The following is an 18,053-nucleotide window of genomic DNA, read 5'->3' on the forward strand; positions in this document are numbered from 1 at the left end:
CATCATCACCACAGAGATGGACGGGCTCTTCACAGCAAGCACAGGGGACGAGCTTGTGGCAATGAGTTCTGAAGGCTAATGCCGAATAATACAAAAGAGTGTTCTTTCTTTTTTAATAGTTTTGTGTTTTCTGCCTCCCAGTTCCATAAAAGCACCCTATTGTTCTATTCTGAGAAAGGTCCTGTCCATTCCCAAAGCCATTCATTAGCTTTAACCCCCTTCTCCTATGTCTCCTTTGTAGCATAAATAGCTCCAGTTACCATAACTTTACCTTTTGTCTCTTTGAGAGAATTAGATCCAAATGAGTTTTAAAAAAAAAAAAAAAAATTAGATAGATGTCTGGAAAACAGAGCTGTACATGATGCAGATGAAGCAGTTTAGATGCAACCTGATTTGGGAAAGCCCACATTGCTTGTTTATGATTTTTAGAGGGAAAGACTCTTCATATATAAGAGCTGCTTTGTATATTCCTCCTTCAGCCCCCACTGTTGTCCCTTACTAGAGACAGAGAACTTATCACACTAATTAACTTTGGCTGACATCTGGTTGGATGCAGGAAAGTTTTTCTAAGAGTCTAATTATCCAAGAGGTGTCTTGAGTGGGCAGTGCAGAGAGGAGTGCCGTGTCACAGATATGACAAGCAGATCTCTCTGTGAATAGTAAAAGTTAAGCATTTCCAGTTGGCTTGCAAGAGAAAAATCTTTATGCAAGAGACTTGGCCTTGTTCACATTGCACAAGTCTGTAACAAATTAATGACCAGGTCAGTTCTAAATGCACAAAGCGTGGTTAGCTGGCAGAGAATCAAGACAGAATCCCGAGCCCAGTATTGACTTTTTGTCGTGGTCTCATTTATTATTTCACACTGTAAAAGGAACTTTCCTCTGGACCCTTGCTTGCGCCTTCACAACTTCTTTCTCATTCAAGATCCCTGTGCAGACCAAAGGCCAGTGGCTCCAGTTCAGGTGCTGCTTTTTGGGCATGTCCCCAGGCATTCTGTCCCCCTGCAGCTGCTCCAGAGCTGCCCTGGTTTTCTCTGAAGCACTGGTAGGAGCTCAGCCACTCCACACAGTACGTAACACAAGGTCCTGTGGTGGAAAAACCACCACCAAGCACACACACAACACAAAGCCCTGCTGTGTAGACACAAACCAGGCGTGTTTTTGTACCCAGATGAGATGAAGTTGTTAAAGCCCTGTTTAAGGAATTAAAAAAAGGCAAAAAAAAAGCTGTTGTATTTATAGGCAGAGCAGTGGCATATCACACGCAGGCAGAGTGAATGGTAACATGCCTCCTGTTATTGCCTGGCCCCTGGTGAGATAACAGTGTGCTATTTACTTCCAGCAAAAAGAATTTTTGCTTTAGCTCAGCTGGTCCTATTGCACCAGTTGGAGTGCATGGGGTTCATTGACCTTTTTAATCATACAGATGATGGGAAAGTTTTTGTTTCCCCCAGGAACAAGACAGTTGTCTTGGGAAAGTACCTGACTTGTCACTCTGGAAAGGTTAGGTGGGGCAGCAGGTCATCAGTCTGTTAGCTTGTGGAGATGAAAATTAACCTAAGATCTCCTCTAATCGCTGCATGTAATGATCACTGGTGTGTAAACATGTTTGGCTTCATTATCTGCACAAGCACTGAGCCTTAGGGGTTTTCTGTATTGATGAAAAGAGCACCTTTCCTCACCCAGATACCTTTCAGAGGAGGTTGTGTGCTTGTTGGTCTTGTGCAAACTTTTCATGTTGTTGCTGGGTAGCTTCCTGATTAATCAGAGTGGTATTTGTGTTGGCTTCTCATCAGGAATGCCATGAAAGATATGTTTGAGTGCAGTGCCCAGCAATATACAGAATACATAAGCTGCCTGTTTGTCAGCCATCCCCGCCTCTCATCATTGCCCCAGCGTTCTCAAGGCGCTTTAAAACATTTTAAGCATGTCCTGACTTAAAATGTTTCTCATCCTTAGATATCTCAACACCAGGTTCTCTGCATGACTGTCATAGTTCTGTCAAGGCTTTTTCTGAGGAGTTTGCATCCCAAGTTGGTTGGTGGTGGTGGTATCTCTCAGCAATATCTGCCCATGTGCCTTGTTTACCTGTTGGGGGATGGCTGATAAGCACGAGCTGGAGAACACTTTCTGGTTGTTGTAGGGCTGTTTCTGTGACCTCTTTGCTCAGTTCACTGCAGACATTGCCCGTGTCTGCAGCTGGCTTTTCCTTGGATATTAGTTATTAGTTACATCACTTGTTAGTGTGAAGCTGCCGACTGGCAACATAGTAAGGGAGATAAAAAAGAAAGTTTGCAGTATAAGATTTGTTTTGAACAATAAAACGCTTACAAAGAATGACACAGTCTTGGCGAAGAGATACAGATTTGAAAAATGGAAAGGTCAAACAGCCCCCCCTTTAAACAATCACCCTTTCTGCAGAAGCAAGACTGAGAGACAGCCACTTCTACTTTCCTGGCAGCCATCCTTCAGTGCTGATTAAGAAATATTCTCAGTACTGACAGCATCATATTCAGAGCCAAAGAGGGCCAGTCAGCAACATTGCACCAGCACAGAAATGCAAACATCAGTGCAGGGTAGTTTTGCACTTTGATTTCTAATCTCATGTCTTCCACAGACCTGGAAGCAGATGCTGGTCACTACCTGTTGTCAGCTGCAGGAGGAATTCAGCAATAAGGGCTTTACTCACTCTTGAGCTGTTGTTTGGGGTTTTTTTGGTTTTTTTTTTCCTCCTCCTTCTGCTGTGAGTTTGCAAACAGCCTCTCCTTGCACATCAGTTTTCTTTTGCCACACTTTATGCTGGGTGAGTGCATTAGCTGCTGTTAGTCTCTCTTGCTGGAGTCAGTTGCATTGAGCAGGGAGGATTTGGATATTTTGCTAATGCCTCTGGAGGAAACCTCTGACAGGCCTACTCCAGGAGGGATGCTCCAGCTGGGGTGAGCAGAGCACAGGCAGAGGAGTGCAGGCTGATCACAGGACACTGGAGATGCCATTTCTCCTTTCTTCTTGCTGGTGGCACTCCTGCTTTTGGAGAACTGTGCTGAAGTTTTGGAGAACTGACCTGAAGCTTCCCTTTGGGCCTTTACAACAGAGAGTTATGAGAAGGGACTAATGGGTCTTTAGGTGGCTGATTCTTGACCCTGCTACTCCTGTCACAGCCGTGTGTGCTCAAGACTTGGCTGTTGGTGTGGGTTGGTGATTTAGAGGGACAGTCCCCCAGGAACTGCCTTTTGTTGCATTTCCTCCCAGCTGTGCAGAAATTGTTTAGACCTAGTAACCATACATGTATACATATATACATATATATACATATATACATACATACATATATATATATATAACTTTTTTTTTTTGCCCTATGCCATTGTTTGAGCTTGATTTTTAAGTGTATGGAAAAAGCCACACAGCTCAGGCACAGTTAACAGAACGGGGACTCTTTCCCAAGGCTGCTGGGCACAGACAGATCCTGGGATTCGTTTTCATTCCCGGACTAAAGAACACACCCTGTTCTCCTCTGGGTACCCCACAGGGGCTTCTATGGAGTAAGAAGTTGTGGCAGAGGATTCTTATTACATCTTTCCCACAAACAGAGGCCCCCTCCTGCCCCATTACCATTCCCACAATTGCACTCATCCAGACTTGCTGCAGCAAACCTTCCACCAGCAGCAAAAGATGCCTAGAATTGCATTATGTCTGGAATAGCCCACAAAAGGAGAAGACAGGAGCACAAAAATATCCTGACTACTAAAAGAAATAACATGGTAGAGCAAGGGTTCCAAGACTGGTAAGAAAATACCATAAGAAAATTAAAGAGAAATATGATGAAGTTCTCTGCCACGCAGTTTTATTCAGTCTAATAAATATAATGCTGAAGATAATTCCCCAAAGATCCAGCAGAGCCAGCAAATAGAGTAATCTTGAACAGGAGTGGAAAGAGAGGAAACCTGCAACTTTTAATGGAGAAGCCATTCCTTTCCTTTGGGGTGATCTTGCTGAGAAGAGGGAGGGTGTCTGTCTGTCGGCTCTGCAAGTGGCCCTTTTTGAACTTCCCAATTCACAGCCAAGTCCTGTTGCTCTTCAACGGTAAGAGTTTTGTTGTGGTTGGAGGGATAAAAAAATCCCCATTTTTAATAAGATGATTTGCTTTGCAAATGTCTTTGTTATTTATAGCCGAGCCAGACTTTGAACCACTAAGCTCTGGAGGATGAGGGCAGAATCCCACTAAGCAAAACCATTAATGGAGGAACCATGAGTGATCAGAGACCAGTTCTGGAAAAAGATGAACTGGACACTGTGCACAGGCTGTCACAGGAGGAATGTAGGTTTGCTGTACGCAGCTGAGCTCATTTCCAGTACTGGCTGATCCACTAAAGGGCTTCAGCTTAGGTTACACAGTCTCCCAGTCTAAAGTTAGTTCCAGGGGTCCAAAATTTTGTCTTCATTTCCCCTGGAAACTACAGACCAGCCAATTTGGTCTTTTGCCTGAGGCTGGAGAGCTGCGTCATGAGCCTGGCCCTGACTGTCAGGCAAATTCAGGCTGGAATGCTCCTTGCTTGGGTTTAGTGATGATATTTTTCTTTTTTTTTTTTTTTTTCCCAATGTGCAGTGATTAATTAAGCCTTATCACAGTCACATTGCTTGGTTTCTGTTCCGTTTAATGGAGGTGGAAATGGGAGCATGGAAAGGTAAAGCTACTGTTTGAGGATTAAACCTCAAAATCCTTCAGAGATATTGCAGGCACTGGGCATTACTGAGCCTAAACCTCCCAAGGACTAGGAAGTTCAGGATGTCTTGAAAGGGAAATGTTCTTATCTTGGATAGAAAGAAAACTGTTCAGGACTTGCTGAGAGTTGCTGCCTGGGAGCAGAGCCCTGGAGGGGTTTGAGGTCATTAAATCTGCATTTTAGCTCTGTTGGCCCCCTCACATCATCCTGTTTGTGAGTTAATCAGTCTTGATCCTAGCACAGTTTGGCTACTCATTCCCAGTACAAAACAGGGAAAACTGTCCCACCATCTCCTTGCTTTAATGGCTGGAAATGTTGCTTCCCACCTGACTTACTGGGAAAGATGAATTCTGCAGCCTTTCTGTCAAAGGAACTCCACTGCTCCTTATTTGCACATTTGTTTGCTGCTCTGCCTCGTTGGAGGAGGTGGTCCATGCCGAGGGTCCGAGGTGAGGGATGCTACCAGGATGTGTCACATAGCATCAGTGCCATGGCTCAGGAATGATCTCAGCATTCTGGGGAGATAAATGAAATGAGCAATGGGATTTCTAGGTAGGCTGGCTTGGAAAAGATTCATTTGCAGAGAGTTGGCTGAGGAAGAGCGTTACCCTGAAAGTCAGTTCGGAGCTGGCTGGAGGATGCTGCCCCTCGCCTGCTTGCCTGCTCCCAGCCAGGACAGACAGGGATCCCCTCCACCCCCATGGCTTCCAGGGCTCCTCTGCTCCTGGCTGCAGTAAAGCTCACACCCCATGGCTGATGTTGTAGCCTCTGGCTGATTTGTGTAAGGGGAGGATGGAGAGAACACAATGAGATGTCAGAGGAGATTCCAAGCAATTTTGACAAACACTCAAGGGATTTTTTTTTTTTTCTTTCCACTCCCTTCCCCCCCTTGGTTTTTAGAATAATTTTTCAAGAGCACATATGCAAGTCATCTAAGGGAAACAGAACAGTGAGTACCAGGGGCTGGTACACTGTGTTCCCTTTGTGTACTGTAGAGAAAATAGATAAAAGAAACAAAGAATGATGCAGAGAGCAAAGCAGCCAACCGTACTCTCAGAGAGGTTCAATCTGACTTTTTCAGAGATGAAGGTCAAACCAAAAATCCTCAGGTGCCGGAAATTGGTCCCATCTTCCTAGAACCAAGAGAGATTTACCACTAATGAAACAAGAGCAGAATTCCATGCCATTTGTTGTTTCTAGAAGCAAGAAGAAAGGCAAGAAAGGAATATTGTCTTGGGCAGCAATAGGGATTATGTGCTCCTTTAGGAAGTAAATTACCATTTTATGATCATATCTGCTGTACACCCAGCCACCCACCCAGATTAGAGGCATCAATAGAGAACAGCTTGGACCCCCCTGGCATCGGCGAGCCGGGCAGCCGGACCCCCCGACAGAGGCACTGCTCATTAACATGCACTCCTCTGAAAGGAGACCCCCCCTCCTCGGCCCTTGCCCCTCAACCTGCCACTCTCCCCGTCTGCTGCTGCTGCTCACAAGCCTTGGGATGCAGAGCATGTCCAGCCGTGAGCGTGGGATAGCTCCCCTGCATCCCATCCAGGTTGTTTGTCTTGGGTCCCTCTCCATTCAGAGCAGAGTGATTTTGCATAAATGCACCGACACGTCTGCTTTGTTCATGCATGAAGGGTTCTGGGCAGTTCTCATCCCACCCCCTCCCCGCCGTCTTCCCCCTGCTCCCTGGCATGTGGCTTCACTAGCTTTTCCATGATTTCCCTGTGCAACAGCAAATAAACCTGCCTGAAGCAGTGCCAGGCGACCCGGCACAGTTAAAAATGCCCAGATAGATCTGAACCAAGCAATGGGAGAAGGGGATGGAAAAGGGTGCAAGAGCAAAGCCATAATGGCTTTTACACTGTAATTTGGTTTCATGTTCTGCACAAGGAAACATGTCAAATATGTAAACAGAGCTCTCCAGGGTTGTAATGTAGCTACAAAACCACGGATGTACAGGCAGGCAGGGTGCTGCTCTCCAGCAGAACGGAATGCCATCCCCAAAACCACACGGTCATTTCTTTAAGCTGAAAGTAAACTTTCTCATGCCAGGAGCAAAGAATTTATTTTTTTTCTTGCAAATGAAGGATTGTCTGCACCACTTGTTTGGAGTGCCATGGGCATTTTAGCCCACATTGTCATAAGACACCTCGTTTTTTGAATGCCAATGAATTTCAGGGGGCTCATCTTAAGATGCCTCTAAAAGGCATGGTTTTGGAGGATGGTGTTTACCCAATACTGTCCTGAAAGTGTCTTGAGTCAAACCCTCTGTCCCCACCTGAAAATAACATTCATCTTTAATTACAATAATAATTAAAAAAGGGAGGAAAAAAGCAACCAAACAAACAACAAAGTGGGGATCATTTGGATACACTGTTGAGCTGCTCCAAGTCTCTTCTGAGCTGTGCTGCCTTACTTGGAGCTGTAACTGTGGAGGAACCCCACATCTGTGCTCACTTTTGGAAGAGCTGCCTGCAAAGCTGGAGGACCGCTCTTTCCTCTGAGGTCATTTCAGTGGGGAATCTGATAAGAAGACATGATTCACCCTGCTAATTCAAATTCACATCTGGTAAGTGGCCCAGCTCCCCCGTGCTGTCAGCAGGAGTCTCCTGGGGACTGGGTTTCCACTGTCGTCTCAGGGTCTGGCTCCAAGCTCTCACATGTGCCAGGAAATGGTTATTTGCAGGATCAGTGCTATTATCTGTCCCCACATGTACCTCCTCTCTGGGAGAAGCCCTCAGCTCAGGAGAACATCAAGTTCTGCTTAGCCATTTTGGTAACTGGGCCAAAATCCTTACACTTAGCACTGCTGGCAGTGAATGTCATTTTTCCATTTTTTTTGGTAATTAACCCTTGCATCATCATGCTCAGAGGAGACAAGTCACTCTTCAGAGAGGGGAAGGTGAAGCACAGGGTAGAGATGACCTTCTTCACACCTTTCTCCATCCAAACCCCTTTGAAACGTTTGGCCTTCCAGCAGAGCTGCTCTGTCACTGTGCCTACACAGTGAGCTGGACCAGCTGAAGAGGGAAAGCCTCACTCTCCCTTTCAAGAGGGAAAGCCTCACTCTCCCTTTCAAGAGGGAAAGCCTCACTCCTTGGAAATGTACCTGTTTCCCAGAGGTTGTTCCTGGTGAGAAAGGCTGAGCCTTGGCAGCTGGGTCTTCCTCCACCCCCTCTGCTGCCACTCCATCTTCTCAGAGCCTGCTCCTGGAAGGCAGTGAGGCCGAAGAAGCTGAGCTTCCTCTTTCACACAACACTTTAATTCCTCCAGTAACTTCTTCTGGGAGCAGTTGGGAGTTCCTCTGAACTCCCCTACAAACCTGGGATGTTAAGGACTAAATGCTCCAAGTATTTTGGCTTAATTTGTTGGAGTTTTGGGTTTATCAGAGCAACCAGAGTTGTTCCAAGGTGAGAGGGGAGTGACAGGCTTCCCCAGACAAAGCCTTTTTCATGGGTGGAGATGTGCACAGGTTGGAGGCAGCACCTGCTCTGTGGATCTGCCTGGAAGGTCCATCTCATTCAGAGGAATTTGTTTTCAAGATGGTGCTTCCCTCACTCTGCAGCTTCAGTGGGAAAACCCCAGTGAAGCAAGGGGGAACCTTTTGATTTACATACTTCAAGCAATATCTTCAGGTATTGAAAAACAAACCAGAGGGTTTAATCTCGATTAATACCCATTGCTGTAGGGCTGATAGTTGGATGGGAACTGGAAGGTTTTGCCAGCTGAGGTGTGACTGCTCCCTGGAGCACAGGGCAGCTCCTCCAGTCCCCCCTCCACATTCCCCTGGTGCCTCTCTGGAGCCTCCCTTTTCCTATTAAATTCAGGGCCTCTTCCCAATGCATCATCTCCCTGGATGTATCCAATTAAGGCCTGTTGACAGCCCAGAGCAGACTTACACCCTTAGGATTAGAGGCATGTGTATGTCTTCATATAGGGAAGGACAACAACAGGGTGTCTGGCTGGCTCACTGGGAGCACAGTGGGGAAAGCTGAGCAGCCTGGAGAGGGAAAAGCAGCCAGGGAGAGAGATTTGCACCCCCAATTATCCCTGCCTGTGGAAACGCTGAGTGCTGAGTGTAGTGTGTGGTTTACACAGCGTGTTTACACGGGCCATAACCCTAAACAAAGCCGAAAAGCACGGCTTTAACTCTGGAAATAAAAGTACTGGAAACCCCTGGTTTTCTGCACATGAGAAAGTTTTGTTCTTTAAACACACAGATGTTTTTAAATGAAAAATCACTCTTTTGACCTTTTCTGAGTGTGATCATGCGGTCGGGGCTGACATTAACCACTGCACGGCTGTTTGCCTCAGGCACAGGCCAAGCTTGGTGAGGGGTCTGCAGGGCTCAGGGTGGCACCTGCCTTGGCTCACCTCTCTGGGAAGTGGCTCCTGTGCCCCCTGAGCACTAAGGGTGGTGCAGGGAGCTGGGGTGAGTATGGCAATATTTAGGGCTTGCTCCTAAATTACTGGAACCAAAAGCAACAAGGTTTTTTTTTTCCTGCTTGAGAGCTGAAAAAAAAAAAAATGTGGCTTAATTTCTTTCTTATGTATCTCTCTTTTTATTAGTGTCATTGTCCATGTGCTTCTAAGCATCTCTGTCCACCTCAGCCAGCATGTTATCTGATGGAGAACTCAAGTTCTTAGAGGATTTGTTGTTGTTCCTTTTGTGGTTTTTTTTCTACTTAGCTGTGTGTTTCTTTCATCCCAACAAATGTATGGCACCAGCTCTGGGAAGGAAGGAGGGGATGTTACCAGGTGGATTGTACCAACCCATCTTTGCCTTACAGGAGCTGCAAAAGTACATTGAATCTAGTGAGCCAGAACCATGAATATAATAACAAAAACATATTTAAGATCCTCCTAAAGTGTGGCCCACATTCTGCCTTTGACAGCTTGATTTTCTGGTGCCAGCTGCTCTCGAATTAAACACTCCAGTCAAAGGAAAAACAAAACAAAACAAAAAATTTGCTTTTGCTCTGTTCCTCGGTGATGAAAGCTGATGGGATGGGATTGTTTTGCTTTGCTGCAGCACCCCCCAGCCAGCCTTGGCTCCACGGAGCTGTGCTGCAGTGGACCTGGCCCGCTCAAGTTAGAGACGGGCAGCTCGGGAACCCGAGCGCTCAGCCAACAATAATGTTCTGGCTCCTGTATTTGTTTAACCTTGCTCTCCAGTGGATGGATATACAGTCTGCTAAAGCACTTATCAGTCTATAATGCCTTCACACTTCTGTGAGCAGTAATGTGGAAGTTGTAGACAGGAGCTTGTGCTGCAGCTTGAAAATGTCTTTTAGTTTTAATGAGGCTGATACTTGCAGAACTGAAGGCATAAGTTCTTGTTTGGGTGGTGCTGCTTGATTCTGAGGTGGGATCCCAGCAGTGCTGGTGTGGAAGACGCTGTTTTTTGAAAGCAGCATCTTTATGTCCTACTGCCAAGCTGAAGAAATAGCAGAGAGTGACAGGAATAAACAGGAGCACGTGTCAGACTGCTGGATTGCACTTGCATGTGCTGTAAAGGAGACTGTGTTGTGCACTCAGAACTATCTCTTGATTCTGCATCCCTTCAGTTTGCATCTCTGAATGGCAAGAGAAGCAGGGGCATGTGCAAATTGCTCCAGATGCTGGGGTTTTCTTGTGGGCTGCCATAAAATATGAGTTGATTTTTAAATCCCATTAGTGCAATTATTTATTCTTTTTCTCAATCTATTTTTCTGTAGTTTCTGGCCTTGGCTTAACTGACATCCTCGTGGTGATCCTTTGAACCGTGCAAAAATCATCTGGTTAGGGTTTTGTTGGAAAATCAAAACTCCATATTGTTTTTTTCCATGAGTCCAGCAAGCATCCTAGATATTTGATTACACCTGGCTGACTGTCAAAGTCCATGTGAGTTTGGGATAGGGCCAGTCAGAACTGATTTACAGTTTTTTCAGGTATGCCATGTGAAGTTTATGGTTTGATGTGATTTTGATTTGAACTCACTGGTTTTAAATGAAGTTTGCTTTGAATCTGGAGATAACAGAAATTCAAAGGGAAGCTCAAAGAATGCAGGTCTGTACAATTTAAAAATGGAAATATATTGTTCATACCATCTCTTTGGAAGTGAAATAACTGCATTTTTGAGAAAGCTAAAGTTAATAACAAGCCTTGAATACACATGCAATCTGGGCCATCATCTAATGGAAATCCCTGTAGCTCCTTTTCGCTTGCCTCAAACTAAACTAACTTATATGACAAAATGAAATAGCCCTTGCATCTCCCACTCATTTCTGAATCACAGCCCTGTGTTACATCCAAAACTCTGAGGAAATTTCCCTTTGGAGATGAACACTATTCTTGTAAAGTAGAGGAATTTATCATCATGTCACATTGCAGGCACACTATTGGTGCCCTGTCCGTGGTGTTTTCACAGAAAGGTCACTTTCCAATTACTAAAAAATCCAGCCAAATCTTCAGCTGAAAATCGTGGCTCTGTGCTGAGGAAGCTGTAATATCATGCTAATGGGATACTGAGTCTGCAAGGTCCAGGCACATCAGCTGCTCCAGGTTCAAAGTGGACGTGGCTGTGCTGAGACTGGACACAGGGACTGGCAGCGGGGCTTTATTTCATCCTGCAGGAGATGTAAGCTGCTTCCCAATCCCACAGCCAAATCCTGTTCTTCATTACACAGGGAAAATTGACAGATGAGATTTCCTCTGACTTCTGAGCCAACTGAATCTGGGAGTAATATAGCATCAGTGTGTTACCCCGGGAGTTTCATCAGCTTCCAGTTGATAAAGCTTTTCTCTGGATCACCTGCCCACAGGCCTTTGTCCTGGAGCAGGACACGCTGCTGGTTTTCATCTTTTGCCATCAGACCTTTAGGGACCCCAATGAAAACTAGTAATAGCAAGCAAAGAACACGAAACAGTAAAACTGTGTTATCAGCCACAGAGGACAAGGAGCTTTGGAGGAGAAGCTGCAGCTGATGAGCATCAGAGATGAGGGGAAGTTGCTGCCGTGGAAGTAGCAGTAGACTGTAAGGTAAAGGTGGCTGTTGAAAGAGAGAGACTCAGGTTTCTTCTCTCATTTTATGTTTAGACTCTCTGCTGCTGAATCTAAGATTTGGTTTTAGCTTTTTATTTTATTTTATGCAATAGAAACCCATTGGTAGTGCACATAAAATTAAATATGTGTACCAGTTTAGGGAAAGTAGCTTTGAATGTTTTCCTTAAGTTTTAGAGGCCAACCTGGAATGACCCAAGACTGACATTTATAGTTGGGCAGGCAACTCTGGACTCAGATTTCTGATGGGATAAGTCCACTGACAAAGACGTCTGATAAAGACACTTGTCCGAAAGCACTTCTGACCAGAATCTAGAAGAAAACCCAGAGCAAAATTACTTGTGCTGCTGTGTGTACAATTTCCATTTGAGCTCTGTGAGCTCCTGGGGTTTGGAATGGTCAGAGAAATTGGCTGGGGTTTGAGGTGTTCATTGGAGGCCTTTTAATGATTCAGTGCTCACTCGTGGGCAACTTCATTTTTCCCTAACTCCAACCCAATTCCCAGCCTAAATGAGAAAAGCAGAGCAACAGCTTTGGGAACAGATTGGAGGTCTGCTGCAGTCGGCAAACTGGGTGGTGTCCATGTGGCAGTCAAGCTGCCTTAAAATATTGAGCAATAAACAAGCAGGAACCTTTCTGATATTTAGCAACTGCACTATAGTTTTTCATCCTTGGGTAAGATTAACCTTAAGTCAGCAAGAACAATAACATATTTAGGAATAAAAGGGCTGAGTGACTGCTAGCATCCTGGTCTGGCAAGGGAGGGAGAAAGTTTTCAAATGTAAGGGATGTGTTAAAATGCTGCTTATGTCATGGTTGGGATCCTTTGCCATGTGTTGAGTTAAATACAAATAACATTCTGCCGAGCAAACAAATAAATATTGCAGATCATTGCAGAATACTGTAGGTCTCAGTATTAGGGCTGAAATTTGTTCTTTAGCTGGACCTTCAAACAAGAGAAGATGTTCTGTTTGTGCCTCCATGGGTTTTGTATCGGTCTGTGAGTTTTTCTGTGAGCTTCTGCAGCCTCACTGAGGATGTTTTGTGCTCAATAAATAGCTGGTACTGTGGGTTTTACCAAGAGATCTTGTTCCTGCCTGCTCCACAGCTGCATTTTTGCCAACAGGTCAGGGTACAGCCTGGTTCATCCCAGAAACACTCTGAGTTGTCTGTCTGGGTGCAGAAGTGTCAGCAGCACAGTCCCCTGTAGAAAGGAGTGGGGAGAGGAAGATTTTGGAACACAATCCCCACTTCCACCCTCCTCTCCAGAAGGAGAATGTTTGCCACTGCCTGACCAAGTGCCCACGATGCTCCTGACAGCCAGACAGAGCTCGAGGACACGGTCTGGAGGAGGCCCTGCCATGGTTCACCAGATGGGATTTTGGGAGCAGACAGATCTGTGCACTGGAGGTTTGCTCTGCTTCCAGCCGCCCCTGGGCATGCAGACAGGCATGTCCACTCCAACCACGGTGCCAGAGCTGAGTAGGGCAACATTCGAGCTTAAATAGCAGCTTTTCTGTCTGCATTTAGAATTATTTTGATGTTACTGCTGAGAACAGTGCAAAGCCTGTGGTGTCTGACTGTGCTTGCTTGGTGAGAAGTTCAGAGTGGGATGGGATCGGTGTTTAGCCCACTCCTGTGGGGAGCTGTATCCTCACACCTGTGTGTGCTCTCAGTGACATCTGAGCATCTTTTTGTGGCTCATAGCTCATAGCTTTCATCCTCAGCAGACCTGTATGGTGTGGAGGAACATCATCCTCATCTTCCAGACAGGGAGCCCAGGCCTGGAGAAGCCAAGTGCTGCCCAGAAGGTTGTACTGGAGCTGTGCACTGCCACGGTTGGGCTGGGATCTAGTCCAGTGCCCAGTCCAGGGGATTTGTGATCCTCAACATGTAGTTCAGCTGCAACAGGAACCCATCAGTGCAAATTCACTTTGCCGGCAGTCATGGGATGGCTGGGAATCATTCACAAGGGCGCCTTCCAAAATTTGCTCTTCAGCAAATTTTCCCATATTACTTTGAAGGAAATGGAGTTGATTGCAATAGTAAATGTGTTTTTGATGTGGCAAAAAGCTAAGTGCTCCCAATATATCACTTTTCCCTTTCTGCTGACACATTCCTCGGTCCCCCTGAGTAAGGGAAGGAAAACAGGAGAGGCGGTTTGAAGAACATGTTGTGCCTTTGATTGACAAGAGGTTGTATAAATCAGTCAAAGGGAATCCTCCAGGCATTCCCTCTTGTGGGAAGATCCCACAGTGCTCCCTGGCCTTGATCGTTCTGTCTGCCGATGTTTGTGTACAAAATGTGTGGGTGGGAGACGAGCTGGATTTGAACCTCCGAGAGGAACAGACATCAGCTCTTCTAATTGAAAGCAGCTTCCTCGGGAGGGGGATGACATGGGCTTCCAGTAACTAGACACAAATAGTCGCCGCATACTTTGGAGCACATACTAAGCTCCTGTGGATATCCCACTTGCTGTGTGGGTCTGAGAATCTGGATAAGCCCCAGTGAGTGAAGTTTGGAGCGGTGTGTGATGCTGTCATTCTTCAAAGCAAATACTTCAGTGTTTGGTAACACCCTGAAATGAGAAGTCTATCTATGCATTCTTCCCTCCACAGCTGTCAGGTGCTTTAGCTGCTGGTTTGCATCACTATAGCAAACTGGAGGATGTTAGGATAGAGTCTGTTTCTCATAAGTGTGAATTCCTGTGAATAGCAATGGAGAGATGATATTCTGTCTTCCAGGCCTTTGGAACTTGTAGTTCTAAAAGTGTTGGTACCGCAGTAATCACATTATCATTTAGCTTAGAAAAGATCTCTAAGATCATTGAGTCCAACCATTAACCTAATTAATTAATAAGGGCCTTTGGGCTGCTGCCACAGTCTCTGATGCCTTAAAAGCAGAAGTGTGAAAGACTCTTCTAGCAGATGATTCTCAGGCTTGGCAGGTGTGATGTGGCATTCAGTGCCTGGGCAGAACTGAAATGGGGATGGATTTACCACGTGTGCTGGAGCCTGGTGAGATGGTGGAGTGTGTAGGTACCAGAGCTGTTTATCCAACCCAATTCTTTCCAGAGAAACTTGAAGAACTTTTTATTTTACCATTAGCTAAGTTTACTGTCCAGCAGCGAGTGGAGAAGAGGCTCTTGAAGCCATTCAGCTCTCTTAGACTTTTCCCACACTTCTCAATTAGACTGTTCTAAAGGAGCCTTTTACCCCAGGACCACTTTGAAACACTTGTCTGGTAGCAATGGATCAGCCTCAGCAGGGGGAAGCTTATCTAACCTGCTCAAACCAGGCCAGTCTGACAGCCCACGTGGCCTGAACACAGGCTCTTTATGCAATGCTCAGATTTTTGCTAATATTCTCCAGCAGAAGCAGAAAGTGCTAGGGTTCACACACACGCACACAAATCAAACAAGGCATTTAAAAGTTATCAGAGATTTCCAGCCCACCTCGACAGGGGTTTATTTTGGGTTAGAATCAAACTTTTGGTGAAGGCCTAGGTGATTTCTTAATACAAGTTTTCACTCATCCATTAAGTGGCACTTAAAAAGCACCGAAAGTCAGTGCTTGTGCTTCTTGCAGCCACCTTTTTGGACCAAGAGAGCAGGAGAAGAAGTAAGAATAAGAACAAAATCATATCAAAGTAATGAGACCTTTGTTCATGTCAAAGAGCTCTCTGACCATATATACTGCAGATGTGGGTAAGATGAATTCCCTGGCTGGAGAGGTATTAAAATAAAAACCATGCTCCCAACAAGAGACAGGCTGCTGAAAACGCAAGAAGGGAGAGTTGCGAAACGAAACATGTCGAATTGCTGGCCTGGATTTCAAATGCCAAAGATAGTTTATGTAAAGCCTTGCTCTGCTGTAAAATGTAACACTATCCACTGGCTAGCCTCAATGAAGCTTGGTCCCAGTTGTTTCAAAAAATAAATAAACTAAAAATCTTCTTCCAGCCCATTAAAGCTGATTTATGTTTTGCCTGTAAGATTCCTCTGTGCTGGATCTTGAGGGACTCAGAATTTAAAGGGGATTACCTCACTTTCAGCCAATCTGGTTTCTCATTCCCAGGCATCCCAAGCTCTCTTTGCAGTGCTCAGACTTTGCCTGCCCGGACCAAGAGGACATTTCTGTGCAGGATTATCGAGTGGGCATAGGATTTCGGATGGCTGCTAATTTTCTTGTTTCACTTCAGGGTTTTCTTTTTGGTTTAATATTAAAATTGCTGATGGGAACAGCTTTACTGACAGCACATCAGCACAAGGAATTCCATCTGTTCCTATGGTAATGACAGTCAGTCAGTTCACCAAAGGGTTGTGAATCCAACAGGTATTTTTCAGATGCTCCAGGAGCCTCAGCTATAAGGATCCTTCTAATGCAGTAATAACCTTTTCCATGGTGGACATCCCCTTTTTTGTTTGCTGTGGAGGTGAAGGCTGTGGTCATTCATGCTTCATTTTTGAAGCAGCTTCACTGAGCAGTGTGTGTTCAGAGTAATTCTGACCATTTCTTGCAGCTTCATTTTCACATCTGACATACTGATGGCACTGCAAGGCTCTCTGGTACTTAGATTCTGGCTTTTTTTTTTTTTTTTTTTTTTTAGCTTTTTCATAACAGGACTTGGGAATCATGTACTTCATTGAACAGAGCAGTTTGCCTCCACTCCCACTTCTGCCTGCCATGGAAAGGCCGCAGGTGTAGGAAGATGGTGACTCCATTTGAACTGGTTGGTGAAAGAGGAAACCAGTTTGCTTAAATTGGGTTCTAGAGGCAGGACTTTCCTGGCTACACCTGGTTCCAAGTTTACAGGTCTATGTGTGGCTCCTGTGGGAAGATTCCTGGTCCATTTGGGGGGAGCAAAGTTGTTCTAAATGCTGACCAATCACCAAATTCAGAGGAGATTTTTGGCTGCCATCCTGCTGCTGTGAGTCTTTAGCTCCTGCTCATGTTTTGGTTTCTCTTACTGGGGTGCAAGACCTGGAAACTTAATTTTGAATCATCTCATGGTATTTAGAAGCACAGTTGTTGTGCATTACTTTATCCTGGGAGTGCACCTGGACTTTGTTTCTCCACTTCAAGCAGTCAGAATCTTCCTTGCTGTCCTCTAGGTCAGTTTTGGTGTTTCTTTTTTTCCTGCTGCAGATGTGTCGTACCAAGGTGATCGACTTGAATGATGGTGTGTCCCAGTACGCCTGGTATCCCTGCACGGCCAACTTCCAGTACTCCCACATGACACAGACCATTTTCTGGCTGAAGGTAGGAAGTTCACACATCATTCAGAAGTTTCTTCTTTGCCTGCCTCTACAAAGATTCTCCAGCAGGCAAAATATTGTGGGCCAGCTTTCCCAGGACCAAGCTGCTCTTTTCTGAAGTATGTTTAGAGCAAAAGAAGAAAACAATGTTTTTGAGCACTGTCTAGAGAGTCAGTAGTGAAGTCCCCTCATGTGTGACAAGGCTATTGAATTTCTGAGAGAGTTCAGCTTCAGGGCTGTTTGACTTGAGTTTATCTACTTTGTGTAGGAGAGATTGGAAGAGAAGATTTCTGTGTGACCTGGGATGGGAAATCTCCTTTTAAAAGTCCTGGACTGGCTCCTGGGGATTTTTAAAAGCCCGCCACAGTTCTCCACCTCAGGCTTTGTGGGGTTTGTGTTTTCCCAGGCTTATTTTTCCCAGCCTATGGTGGCTGCAGCAGTCCTTGTTCACTTGGTTACTGATGGGACCTACTACCTGGACCAGAAGCAGGAGACCATCGGTGTGCAGCTGTTTGACACCAAAGAGCAAAGCCACGACCTTGGTAAGACTGTGTTGTATCAAACTCCCTCTTTACTGCTTGCCTAATCTGGTGATGCCCCCATTCACCAGTACTCCTGCTCAGTTTTTTTCAGAATTAGACAAAAACGGTTCTTGCTCAATGCTCCAAGCCCTGATTCTCACAGAGTTTGTTGAAAATTGTCTGTATTTTATACAGACATTACTCCATAGCTGTTGACTATCCGTTCAGAAGTGATTAGCTCCTCTTCAGTCACTAAAATCAGCACTATCTCAATGCTTCACACCCAGCCCTGCCCTGGAGAGACGCTGATGGTGCTGCAGATGAACCCCTGGGAGCAGGGAGTGAGGGACCTGCACCAGCTGCTGCAGCAAAGGCTTCTGTTTCACAGGGAGTGCTGGGTGATCTCCAGTGCTGCTGGCAGGGAGGGCTCCAGAGCCATTTAATGGCCAGGATTCCCCAGGTGAAGTATTTCAGGTGGTGAAGGTCCAGCTCCAGGGCCC

The 18,053-nt window shown here is 45.6% G+C and overlaps 1 protein-coding gene across 1 annotated transcript in view; it reads left to right on the forward strand.

The window, feature by feature from the left end:
- PAPPA (pappalysin 1) overlaps positions 1-18,053 on the forward strand; it is a 180,837-nt gene that overhangs the window by 105,405 nt on the left and 57,379 nt on the right. Inside the window, exons 11-12 of the mRNA XM_030286607.4 lie at positions 16,923-17,036; positions 17,439-17,574. Coding sequence (XP_030142467.4) covers positions 16,923-17,036; positions 17,439-17,574 — 250 coding nt within the window. The remainder of the gene's footprint in view (positions 1-16,922; positions 17,037-17,438; positions 17,575-18,053) is intronic.

The sequence above is a fragment of the Taeniopygia guttata genome, chromosome 17 (assembly GCF_048771995.1).
Source record: "Taeniopygia guttata chromosome 17, bTaeGut7.mat, whole genome shotgun sequence".
Taxonomy (NCBI): domain Eukaryota; kingdom Metazoa; phylum Chordata; class Aves; order Passeriformes; family Estrildidae; genus Taeniopygia; species Taeniopygia guttata.